We start from the raw sequence: 13,161 nt of genomic DNA on the forward strand, positions 1-13,161 counted from the left end.
TCTCACGGTGCTGTGCCCACTCGGATGTCCCCACTGGGATCTTCTCAATGTCCCCCCTCCATTAGCTCTATGTCTTCACCTTCTAAAATGAAAGATTTCCCTTATTTAAAAATTACAAAAACCACACAGCCCCGTCTGCTCTCATCTGCTCTCTTCTTCCTGTCAAGATCCGGCTGCTTGGTGAAACCGATAGCAAAAGCCTCCTTTCTCCCAAGACCCGGCCACCTCTGTGTGGCTCTCATCTCCTCAGCCATGCCAGCAACCCACACACCTGGGCTAGTGTCACATGGCTGTAAGAGATGCGCTTTTTCTTTTAACTTCATATTGCATTTATTCTGGCCTTGGCTGTGCAGCCTGTCCCCCTCGTACAGTGAGGAAGAACGGGCTGAACACCAGCGACACGGTGCCCAGCGCTGACCTCCCCATGAAGGCTGGCCGGGGGCCTCAGGCTGGAGTGAAACCCCCTGCCCTGCTCACACCTCATTCCCACACCCTAGCCAAGTACCTGGCATACAATAGGTGCTTGATAATTACACAGACTGAATACCAGGGTGCCACCAAAGAATTTTTCCAAAACTGTCTCTGGTGCCATGCAGTCAGCCTGTAAATGCTGATTAAAAGCCTCCTCATGAAAACCCTTCAAACACAAGCAAAACTCAACTTGTCTATCAGAACAAAGCGAGGGCAACATTTCAACACTGGATGGATGGCTGCAGAGAGTGGCTGCGGCACTCCGCCTGGCACACGTCATCTTTCTGTGCAGCCTGCTGCTATCACCGTTACTGTTCTATGCAGAAACGCCATCTGTGAGTTTAAAATCCCTACCAGACACCCCTAAAATGCTAGGACCCCTGAGAATCACAACCAAAGTTCCTCACCGTCCATCAGACTGACAAAGAACAACAGCCCCTCGTGAGACCCCATCTTCAGCAAACTTCCAGAGCTGCTCTTCTTCCAGTTAAACATGTCCAGGGCTTTCTCATCACCGCTCACAGCTGCCTTTGCCAACTGAACCAGGTCCCTGAAAGCAAACACGACACGAAGTCAAGATTCTTCTGCCACTCCTACAGCACCTCAGGGCTGGGGCCCCTCCTGGGTCAGGAGCAGCCCGCTTCCCACCTCCCCTGATGTAAACACACACACAGGTCACAGGGCAAGCCCCACACTTACTCGCCAGGAGGGGGGAGCCGGAAGATGCAGTGCGTGAGGTGTTTCCCATACTCGTGTTTCAGCAGAGGCGTCCCTTGCACTCGGCCCCTTTGGTCCAACCTCCACAAGAGCAAGACACCAAGCTGGAAAGACCCAACACCACGTGTTAGGACGGGTGCCCCAGCAGAGCGACTGGTGGTGGGACAGGTGTCCCGGCAGAGCAACTGGTGGAGGGACAGGTGTCCCGGCAGAGCGACTGGTGGTGGGACAGGTGTCCCGGCAGAGCGACTGGTGGAGGGACAGGTGTCCCGGGAGAGCGACTGGTGGAGGGACAGGTGAACACCAGCCACACGGTGCCCAGCGCTGACCTCCCCATGAAGGCTGGCCAGGTACCCTGACAGAGTCACTGGCGGAGGGACAGGTGTCCTGACAGAGTCACTGGCAGAGGGACAGGTGTCCTGGCAGAGTGACTGGTGGAGGGACAGGTGCTCTGGCAGAGTGACTGGTGGAGGGACAGGTGTCCTGGCAGAGTGACTGGTGGAGGGACAGGTGTCCTGGCAGAGTGACTGGTGGAGGGACAGGTGCCCTGGCAGAGTGACTGGTGGTGGGACAGGTGTCCTGGCAGAGTGACTGGTGGTGGGACAGGTGTCCTGGCAGAGTGACTGGTGGTGGGACAGGTGTCCTGGCAGAGTGACTGGTGGAAGGCAAAAGTTAAACTGTGCAACAGAACACATGCATATTCCTTTTTTAAAAAAGTTACAAAACTACTGTGTATACACAATGAAAAATTCAAACAATTCGAAAGTCTTTAAAGAAAGAACTGGAAACTCTTCTACAGAGCGTCTCCACATCTTCATGCCTAGAGATAGCAACTGCTATATTTTCAACTTTTTAAAATAAACTTTTCTTTTTTTTTGAGACGGAGTCTCACTTTGTCACTCAGGCTGGAGTTCAGCGGTGTGGTCTCGGCTCACTGCAACCTCTGCCTCCTGGGTTCAAGCAATTCTCCTGCCTCAGCCTCCTGAGTAGCTGGGACGATAGGTGCGTGCCACCACACCCAGCTAACTTTTGTATTTTTAGTAGAGACAGGGTTTCACCATGTTGGCCAGGCTGGGACCCCACGTGACATCTGGCCGCCGTGTCTCCTCAGGCTCCTCTGGGCTATGACAGTGTCGCAGGCTCTTTGTCTTAAGGCCCTGGACAGTGTGAGACCTGCTGGCCGGGTATATCATGGGATGCCCCTCCACTGGGATTGTTGATAGTTTTTCTCATAGTTGCCTGGGGTGGAGGGCTTGGGGAGGAGGAGCATAAAGCTGAGGTGCCTTCTCTGCATGCTGCGTCCCCATGACTTGTCACTGCCGGCATTGACCTCGACCACCTGGTGGAGGTTGTGCTTGTGGGGTCTCTCCACTGTGAAGTAGCTCTTCCCTGGATCCCCCTCCATCCTGTACTGTTCAGAAAGAAGTCACTCTCTGCAGCCCGTACTTGAGGAGTGGGAGATACGCCCTGCCCTCAGGGGTGGAGCATCCATGTAAACCACCCGGGCTTCTTCAGCATGGGAGACCTGCCTCTTCACCACCATTAACTCATTCATTCAATCCTGTGTTTGCATCAGGGTAGACGTGTGGGTATTTACTTCCCACGCTGGGTTATCATCCAAGGCTGCTTCATGTATTCTGTTGCTCACATTGTGCCAGCTTTAAGCTCTCTAGTTGGCCTCTCTGTCCCTTTGATGTGCCCCCATTACCTGGGTTTGGTGAGCACTTCCTTTCTGGTGCCCTAAGATTACCTAGGTTCATTTCTCAAAAAAAAAAATTTTTTTTTTTTTGAGACAGGGTCTCACTCTGTCGCCCAGGCTGGAATGGAGTGGTGCAATCACAGCTCACTGCAGCCTCTGCTTCCAGGGCTCCAGTGAACCTCCCACCTCAGCCTCCCGAGTAGCTGGGAATACAGATGCTCACCACCACAGCTGGCTAATTTTTGTATTTTCTGTACAGATGGGGTCTCACTATGTTGCCCAGGCTGGTATCAAACTCCAGGGCTCAAGCAATTTTCCCACCTCTGCCTTCCAAAGTGCTAGGATTACGGGTGTGAGCCACAGCGCCTGGCCTAGGCTCATTTTTGTATTCCAGTTCTGGAATCAGCCATTTCTCCGAGGAGCCATGGTTGTTTCCTGGAGAATGGGGTAAGAAGTGAAGTCCTCGTGCTGGGTGCGCTGCGTGCTCAATCTAAAACCATCACAGTCGCAACTGCGCGGCACAGACAGGTGCGAGTGGAGTTCCGGGAAGGGGAGGACCGCTCCACAGGGACAGCCGGCGGGGCCTCCCGGGACGAGGGGATGCGGTTAGGCGGCGCCCAGGGGCAGCATCTCAGTCTGAGTCCGTGTGCATGGCTCTTCTGCTCAGACGCCAAGCACTCCCCAGGGGACGCTTCCTGGCCCAAAACTGGGGGCCCTTTAGCCCACAGTACGCTCTTCTTCCCACCGCCTTTTCAGGCAGCACCGACTCCAATCTCCCCAAATGCTGGATAACATGCTTTTTATTGTACACAGGAAGAGTATTTTCAAATAATGTCAGATTTAAAGGAAACTTGCAGGCCGGGCGCGGTGGCTCACGCCTGTAATCCCAGCATTTTGGGAGGCCGAGGCGGGCGGATCACGAGGTCAGGAGATTGAGACCCTCCTGGCTAACACGGTGAAACCCCGGCTCTACTAAAAATACAAAAAATTAGCCAGGCGTGGTGGCGGGCGCCTGTAGTCCCAGCTACTCGGGAGGCTGAGGCAGGAGAATGGCGTGAACCTGGGAGGCGGAGCAGGCACTGAGCCGAGATGGCGCCACTGCACTCCAGCCTGGGCGACAGAGTGAGACTTCGTCTCAAATAAACAAACAAACAAACAAACAAATAAATAAATAAATAAAATAAAGGAAACTTACAGACCAGGCTTGGTGGCTCACGCCTCTCATCCGAGTACTTTGGGAGGCCGAGGCAAGCAGATCACGAGGTCAGGATTTCGAGACCAGCCAGGCCAGCATGGTGAAACCTGGTCCCTACTAAAAATACAAAATTAGCCAGGCATGTTGGTACACGCCTGTAGTCCCAGCTACTCGGGAGGCTGAGGCAGGAGAATCACTTGAATCTGGGAGGTGGAGGTTGCAGTGCCATTGCACTCCAGCCTGGGCGACAGAGCGAGACTCCATCTCAGAAAAAAAAAAAAAAAAGGAAACTTACACAAGAAACCTCTAAGAAAGGTTTTGCAAGATCTAAAATAGCATGTGGCATGTAAGTACACGTCATAGGAATAGTGTATATTATCATATGATTCTTGACTCTAACAGCTTGATGAAGACAAAAATAAAAACACTAGGCAGCCCAGGCACAATGGCTCATGCCTGTAATCCCAGCACTTTGGGAGACCGAGGTGAGCAGATCACTTGAGGTCAGGAGTTCGAGGCCAGCCTGGCCAACATGGCGAAATCCTGTCTCTACTAAAAATATAAATATTATCTGGGTGTGATGGTGCACGCCTGCTGTAATCCCAGTTACTTGGGAGGCTGAGGCACAAGAATTGCTTGAACCCAGGAGGCAGAGCTTGCAATGAGCCAAGATCCCGCCACTGCACTCCAGCCTGGGTGACAGAGTGAGGCTCTGTCTAAAACAAACAAACAAAAACAAACAAACAAAACCACTATTGGTGTATTTGTGTTTAGTAATTTTTAAAAAATATTTTAAAAATAATGCTTACATATTGAGAAAAACCCCCACCTAATGATAGAAATGAAAATGAATGACCCCCCCCCATCTCCCTCCCAGTCTCCTCCCTGGAGCCGAGGACCGCTGTGGCTCCCGTGTCTGCAAAGCATTTTACGCACACCACATCCTCAGAGGCATTCATTCCTGTGCCCTTCACGTGTCATCTGCTAGTTTTTTGTTTTGCTTTGTTTTGTTTTGATTTTTTGCACAAGTGACTTTAGAAATCTTTATTAGCACATACGAGCTTCTAGCTGACCACTTAAACAGCATTCTCAACATCATCAGACAGGCTGATGTCCAGGTTTCCAGGCTGCCACCTGGAATGTCCAAGTTTCCAGGCTGCTGCTCTGGGGAAAGAGGTTGTTGGATGCAAAAGTTTAGAGCGCCTGCACCCAAAAGCAGAGATCTCTGCTCAGGAGGATGGAAGCAAACCCTCGTTCTGAGAGAGGGACAGGTGTCTACTATCAAGAGCTCAACTTCCACCAACTCAGGGGAAAGGAAATCACAGGACGCAATGAGTCAAATATTCCTGATCCTCAGGTTTCTGCCCAACGATCCTGGAATGTGAGCATGAAGTACAAGACGTAGAACTGAGCCCGAGGCGCCTCCACCTCCTCGGCTGCACCCTCTGCTCCTCACCCCTGACTCTAGCATTGAGCTGCCCCAGGGTCCAGGCTTGGGTCTTCTCTGCCTTCATTTTTTTGTACCTGTCACCACTCCTGAGGGGTGTCTCTCCACCATCTGTGAATTCTGCGTTATTTCACACAGTATAATTTTATACAGTAAGACCGTAAAGAAAAGCTACCCCAAAGGTGAGAAACCAGCTCTCCTTGTGAAGAGCCAGAGTTAAGTGGACTAAGGGGCTGATGGGAAAGTGGCGTGCGCTGGATGAGCGTCTTGGGGGTGCATCATGGCATCAGAGTGCGAGTTAAAGTGGTGGGTTCTCCCGCGGCACATCACTGGGAAGCTTTGCTAAAGGCTGGCTGGCCCCACATCAGGGTGTGCATCAGGTGAGGGTTTACTTGACCCTCAGACTTGGCTTCGCAGGAGTTCCCCAGAAGGCGTGAGTGGCCTGGCCCGTCTAACGTGCTCTCCTCTTCTCTACTGATGGGACTTCTAAGGACACTTAGTGGGAAATCCCTTTCTAGGGATCGTCCGCCTCCCTGGTTACTGCTGATTGGTGCACTGTGGGCACGTGGCCCAAGCTGGACTTTGAGGCCCCTCCCTGAGTCTGGACTTGGGACAGGGAGCAGAAGCAGGCCGTCCTAACCTGGCCGTGCTCTTCTGGGAGACTGTGGGATACCCCAGCGGCCTCAGGTTAAGTGCACTTCTAACTTCAGCTGGTCTGGGCTGATTCCACGGGTAACCACAACAGGGTCTCTGGTGGAAGAGCAGGGAAGCGCCTTGCACCAAGTCTGGGGAAGAGATGTCTCTGCAGTGTAGAGTTCCGAGTGTTGTTCCCTCGTTATTACTTCTCTTCCTGCTTGAACTCATTACTAAATTAGTTCCAGCACAATCTTAGATTTTCTTAGAAGGATTAGGCATTTCTGCTCTTAAATATTCTGACTCACAAGACTTGATCAGCTGATACCTGGGTTTCATTTTATGCCTGGATAATCTATTTTGCTAGCTGTTTCTATCTTTCTTTTATTCAAGAGATGGGGTCTTGCTATGTTGCCCAGGCTAGACTCAAACTCCTGGGCTCAAGTGATTCTCCTGACTCGGCCTCCCAAGTAGGTGGGACTACAGGTGCATGTCACCATGCCTGGCTTACTTGTTTCTCAACACAGTCAAGCTGAGAATTACAAAAGTCAATGATCCTGAGTTATTTTATACTAATATGGGATTGGCAGATGGTTCCACTGTAGAGAGTAGGAAAGATCACCAAAGAAGTAGAAATCTGGGGACAGGCCAATGTCATTAGGTGGGAATTAAACAGAAAAATGGAAGAAAAATCATCCAGAAAAAGGGAACAACCTGATAAAAAAAACTTGGCGAATAATATGATCAGAAATAGAAATACAAGCCGGGCACGGTGGCTCACGCCTGTAATCCCAGCACTTTGGGAGGCTGAGGCGAGCAGATCACGAGGTCAGGAGATCAAGACCATCCTGGCTAACACAGTGAAACCCCGTCTTTACTTAAAATACAAAAAATTAGCCAGGCGTGGTGGCGGGCACCTGTAGTCCCAGGTACTCAGGAGGCTGAGGCAGGAGAATGGCGTGAACCTGGGAGGCGGAGCTTGCAGGGAGCCGAGATGGTGCCACTGCACTCCAGCCTGAGCGACAGAGTGAGACTCCGTCTCAAAAAAAAACAGAAACACAAATGGCTCCTATAAATGATATTCATCCTTGATAGCAAGAGAAACATAAATGAAAATTCTAAGAAACACTTAGACCCACCAGGGAGCTGTTCTGGATGAAAACACTCTGAGATACTACTTTCCTGAGCAGTTCTGCTACTCACACGCAACTCTCTAGGGAGAGAGGCTGGTGTGCACTATGAGCTGGTCCAGGCCCCAAGGACAGTGGTTTGGGCATCCGCTAAGCCACAGGGCATGCCCCGGGACCCATCTGCACCCCCTTCTCAGTGCTTTCTAAATGTACACAGGTGCAAAATGGCAAAAGCATAAGGTTACTCACTGCACCATTGTCTAATTAGCAAAAGATAGAAAACCACCAAAATGTTAATCAACAGGGGGCTGGTTCAGTAAATTACAACATTCATATAAAGAAAAGCCGGTTTAAAAAAAACAAGGAAGTTTACTGTTTACCCATATGGAAGAATCACCAGGATACGTTGTAAAATGAAAAACCAAGAGATATGACAGTGTGTATAGGACGCCACCACTGATGTGAAAAAGAATGAGGAAATCAGGAGACAATGTCCTCTACGTGATATTTCTGCCAAAAACGTTTGAAATGAAAGTATTATGAGGAGACAAACACAGCCAACTTGAGTGAGAGTCTATGAAACAACCAGTCTTCATCCTCAAAATGTAAATTTCATGAAAGACCAAAAAAAAAAAAAAAGAAAGGGAGGAAAAAAGGAAGCAATGCAGGCAGACTAACCAACCGACTGACCAGGGAATTGTTCTTGATTAAAAAAAAAACTAGCCAGACGTGGTAGCTCACACCTGTAATCCCAGCACTTTGGGAGGCCGAGGCAGGCAGATCTGTTGACGTCAGCAGCTTGAAACCAGCCTGGCCCACATGGTGAAACCCCGTCTGTACCAAACATACCAAAAATTAGCTGGGCATGGTGGTGCACGCCTGTAATCCCAGCTACTCAGAAGGCTAAGGCGGAAGAATCGCTTGAACTCAGGAGGTAGAGGTTGCAGTGAGCTGAGAACGTGCCACTGCACCCTAGCCTGGGCGACAGAGCAAGATTCCATCACAAAAAAAAAAAAAAAAAAGAGAGACTAGAGAGAAATAACAGTGAAATGCAACGTATGAGCCTTTACTGGATTCCTGCTCTAAAGGACATTCCTGGGACAGCTGGAGAAATGTGCACATAAACTGCATCTTGGATGTCAGCACTGTCACTGTTACATTTCCTGGAGTGTGAGAACTCTACTGTGGCTGTGTAGGGAATGCCCTAGGCCTCAGGAGAGTGGCGTCTAAGCATGTAGGGCTGAAGCATCGTTATCTGTGATAAACTCACAAATACTCAGGAAAAATACCCACGTAGCAGGAGGGAAAGCAGACCTGGCAGTGGGAACGGCGGGCAAATCGACATGGAGGGTGGATGGGTGTCCTTGCACTGTTCTTTCAACTCCTCTCATAATGTAGAAGTTTCAAATCTCAAGTGAGAGAAAGAATGCACTTGTGTGTGCCTGAAGCAGCAGGATAGGTGGTAAGAATGCACTTGTGTGTGCTGGAGGGCAGCAGCCAGGGGACTGAGGAGACAGGACATGGCTCAGTCTTCACTCTAGATGCCTGTTACCCTTTTTGAATCTTGGAACATGTGAATGTGTTACCTGTGGTTAATTAAGTAAACACATTATAACATTTCTACCATATATTTGTGATTCAGTTGCCTCTGCACTGTGTCGCTCTGCTGTGGGTCTGTCCTGTGTACTGTGCGATGGTGGGCAGCATCCACCACCCACCCACAGGGGTCCAGCTGAATCCTCCCCCAAAATTGTGACAACAGAAAATGTGACTGGACACTGCCCCATGTCCCCTGGGGGGCAGAACCAACCCTGGTTAAGAAGCCCTGAGCTAGACAAACAGGCCTAGGGAAAAGTGACAGTATCTGGGCACTTATCTTTATGAATGCAGTTTCCCAGCAAAGTTCATTTATAAAGGTGCAGACACACCTTTGCCACAGAGTGGCAAATTTTCAAGCCTTGCTTCCAATATAAAACAAAATCTACAATTGCATCTGACAAGATCAACTGAATTTGGCAACAACACAGTTCACATATTTTGATCTTTCATACTCTCGAGCATGGTCAGAAAAGGCCAAGGTCTGAAAACAGCATCTTGCGTGTGTTGACTCACCCTGTCCCCAGACAGCAGGCAGTTTCCACTGGGGCTCCAATTGAGCACGGTGATGTCGGCTGTGTGTGTCAGGGGCATCGTGTGCTGCTCCTTGTCCTGCTTGTTAAACACCGTCACTTCTCCAGCCTCCCAGCCCACAGCCAGCACCAGCCGCGTCGGGTGCCAGCACAGGGAAGCAACCCGGAACGGCCTCTCGACATGTGTATCTGGCACGCACTCCCCCTGCATTGGATGAGAGGCAAAATCCCGCAGTTCAGAGAGGGACAGCTACTTTTAAGAACTTCTGTCTAGGCTGGGCACGGCGGCTCACTCCTGTAATTACAGCACTTTGGGAGGCTGAGGTGGGTGGATCACAAAGTCAGGAGTTCGAGACCAGCTGGGCCAATTTGGTGAAACTCCGTCTCTACTAAAAATACAAAAATTAGCCAGGTGTGGTGGCGGGCGTCTGTAGTCCCAGCTACTCGGGAGGCTAAGGCAGGAGAATTGCTTGAACCCGGGAGGCGGAGGTTGCAGTGAGCCCAGATCGCACCACTGCACTCCAGCCTGGGCGACAGAGCAAGACTCTGTCTCCAAAAACAAACAAACAAACAAACAAACAAAACTTCTGTGTGATCTGTGGACTCCACATTGGCGACAAGGTATAAAAGCTATTAAGGCAATGGGGCAATGTTCTCAGTAGACTCTTTTTCATAAAAACGCACCAACCTTGCCCCTAGCTGAGCTACCAAAGCAGAAGGTAACTTGTGCTCAGCTGACAACCCCGACCAGCTTCTCATGGAGTGTCACCTTGTCATGATGTGCCACCTCCTCCCCATGGCTGCTGGATGGCTGGCACGCATTTTAGTGGGTGGCTGGGTTCCATAAAACCTTATCTACAAAAACCAGCAGCGAGCCAGCAGGTGAGGTTTGTGGCCCCAAGGATCTCAAAGTGTTGTCCAGAGACCCCAGGACCCTTTCAGGGATCTGAAAGGTGAAAATTATTTTCAGAATAATAGTGACAGGTTAGTGCCATTCATACTCTCCTTCTCTCACGCGTCTACAGTGGAGCTTTTCAAAGGCTGTGTGATGTGGTGATGTCACTAATGACAGCTTGTGAGATATGTGCTGCGTTTCCTCTTTTTTTTTTTTTCTGAGATGGATTCTCACTCTGTAGCCCAGGCTGGAGTGCTGCAGTGGCATGATCTCAGCTCACCGCAACCTCCGCCTCCAAGGTTCAAGCGATTCTCCTGCCTCAGCCTCCCAAGTAGCTGAGACTACAGGCGCGCCACCAAGCCCAGCTAATTTTTGTATTTTTAGTAGGGACAGTGTTTCATCATATTGGCCAGGCTGGTCTCAAACTCCTGACTTCATGATCTGCCCGCCTCGGCCTCCCAAAGTGCAGGGATTAGAGGCGTGAGCCACCGTGCCCGGCCATGTGCTGTGTTTTCTAAAATTTTCTAAAGCAGCAGCTTTGGGGAAGATATAAGTGTGTTTTCAGAGATTAACTTGGTTTGCCCCCAGTTGTTCCACTGGGCTTAGGAGCCATCTTCTGTGATCTCATCATTGTCCAATAGATCACTATTTTGAAATCCTGAAGTTTTCCTTGTGCCAACTGTAAACACAGAAATATGCTATTGACTAGTTTTATAATAGTATGCTTTAGATCTTCTAAATTTAAAAATTTTACCTAAAATTGCTAAAACTTTGGAATTTAATAATATTTATTCTAAAAAATATCCCATTTACAATATATGTTATAGGCTCCTGCAAGGGAGAATCTACCCAAAAAAATGGGCAAAGGGTTGGTGCTGGGGCTGGACTGAGCCCTAAGTCTGGCACGGCCTTCGCAGAGCTGCCAGTATATGGAGGAGCCTGCTGGCAACAAGGGAGCCACTGACCAGCGCTGCACCGCGCTGCAAGGGCATGTGTGGGGGGGTGGGGGTGGGGGGGGAGCAGTTCCTGAGGAAGGGGCCGCTTAGCCACTTTCACCTGAAGGATTAATGCATTAATTACAAAAATGGATGAAGGAGCGTCTTCTTTGCAGGTGGCACAGCGTGTGCAGGGCTGGAAGGCCGAGGAAGGCTGTGCAAGGCTGTGTCAGCATCAAGGAAGGTGAGCCTGGTGTTACAGGTGACAGAGCCAGACCTGGGAGGCGCTAGGGGCCACATCAGGGACTCCATGTTCACCCAAAGAGCAGCACAGGGCCGGGGAGGTGGGAGCAGGGAGTGATTCCATCTGTGATGCCAAGACAGGCCAGGCCTGGTTGCCGTGTAAAGTAGAGGAGGCCTGTGAGGGCACAGCTGCCACAGTAGGAAGCTGTGCTGGTGTCCAGGAGAGGGGGATGGGAGCCTGGAGGAAGGAAGGGCGGTTGGAAGGGCAAGAAGCAGCAGACTCGCCAGAGGTTCCGGGGGAGAAACTGGGAGGATCTAGTGATGGATTACAAGGTAGGGGAGTGGGAAATGTCAACAGTCATGCCCAGGTTCTTGTTCTAGAAACCAGGATAAAGGGGGTGACTTTCATTGAGATGGGAGGTGCCCATCTCAGTGAGCAGGAGATATGAGGCAGGGGAAGGGTGGGGGACAATTTCAGTTCAGTTTTGTACAGTCTGAGGTCTCCTTGAAACACCCTAGAGATGTCAGGAAGGCAGCTGGGTCCCTAAGCTTACAGCTCAGAGGGAACTTCTAGGCAGGAGATGTATGTCCGCAAGCCACTGGGGATACTCAGATCACAGGAGAAGGAAGAAATGGAGAGGAGCCCTGACCAAGCTCTGCAGAAGGCCATGGTGTTCACAGGCTGGAAATGGAGGAAGAGCTGGCAAAGCCATGGAGGCCGGGCAGGGAACGCCCTGCCCCTGCGCTCTCGGGCATGTTTCCCAGAGGACTTCACAGGAGTGTGGTACAGACAAGGACCCCAAAACACTCAGGGGGGTGACACCTAGAAGCAACTGATGACTGTCGCTGCTTGGGTGAAGTTGTGGTGGCAATAGGGAGCCTGCAGAGGGCTGAAGAGTGAGTAGAGGAGGAAACCTCATTTTCTTATTTATTTATATGTTTTGAGATGGAGTCTCACTCTGTTGCCCAGGCTGGAGTGCAGTGGCGTGATCTCGGCTCACAGCAAGCTCTGCCTCTTGGGTTCATGCCATTCTCCTGCCTCAGCCTCCTGAGTAGTTGGGACTACAGGCGCCCGCCACCACGCCCGGCTAATTCTTTGTATTTTTAGTGGAGACGGGGTTTCACCGTGTTAGCCAGGATGGTCTTGATCTCCTGACCTCATGATCCACCCACCCCGGCCTCCCAAAGTGTTGGGATTACAGGCGTGAGCCACCGCACCTGGCACCTCATTTTCTTTATGGAGTATGAGGTGCACTGGGCACCGAGAGGGTGGTTATGGAAGTCTGAGGAGCTTGGGGAACGTTTCTGTTAGGGGGTGAATTGTGTCCCCACAAAGATATGTGGAAGTCCTATCCCTGGTCCTTGTGACATGGCGTCCTTTGGAAACAGGGTCTTTGCAGATGTGGGTAAGCTCAGGTGAGGTCATTAGAGCAGGCCCTAGTTACATATGCCTGATATCCTTTTAGGAAGAGGGGAAGAGACGCAGACATACAGAAGGGAAGGCCGGATGACACCAGAGGCAGGGCTGGAGCAGCGCATCTGCCAGCCAGGGAGCACCAAGGCTTGCTGGGAACAGCAGGAGCAGGACAGCAGCTCGGGGCAGACACTCCCCTCAGCCTTCAGAGCCAGCGGGCCCTGCTGACACCTGATTTTGGAGTTCTCGCCTC

The 13,161-nt window shown here is 50.8% G+C and overlaps 1 protein-coding gene across 14 annotated transcripts in view; it reads right to left on the reverse strand.

Moving 5' to 3' along the window:
* IFT140 (intraflagellar transport 140) overlaps positions 1 to 13,161 on the reverse strand; it is a 102,634-nt gene that overhangs the window by 83,487 nt on the left and 5,986 nt on the right. For 12 of the 14 annotated variants that reach the window (XR_010152206.1, XM_054668642.2, XM_016929149.3 and 9 more), the window contains 3 exons: positions 9,405 to 9,626; positions 1,171 to 1,292; positions 879 to 1,021 (listed from right to left, as the gene is read on the reverse strand). Coding sequence is in view for 12 of the 14 variants with exons in the window: in XM_054668642.2 (XP_054524617.1) it covers positions 879 to 1,021; positions 1,171 to 1,292; positions 9,405 to 9,626 (487 nt within the window). In the remaining 2 variants the exon portion in view is untranslated. Of the gene's footprint in view, positions 1 to 878; positions 1,022 to 1,170; positions 1,293 to 4,082; positions 4,192 to 9,404; positions 9,627 to 13,161 lie in introns of those variants that run through there. The other 2 variants (XM_063796424.1, XM_016929155.4) reach the window with 1 other exon arrangement.

Source organism: Pan troglodytes, chromosome 18 (assembly GCF_028858775.2).
Source record: "Pan troglodytes isolate AG18354 chromosome 18, NHGRI_mPanTro3-v2.0_pri, whole genome shotgun sequence".
In the NCBI taxonomy this organism is placed as follows: Eukaryota; Metazoa; Chordata; class Mammalia; order Primates; family Hominidae; genus Pan; species Pan troglodytes.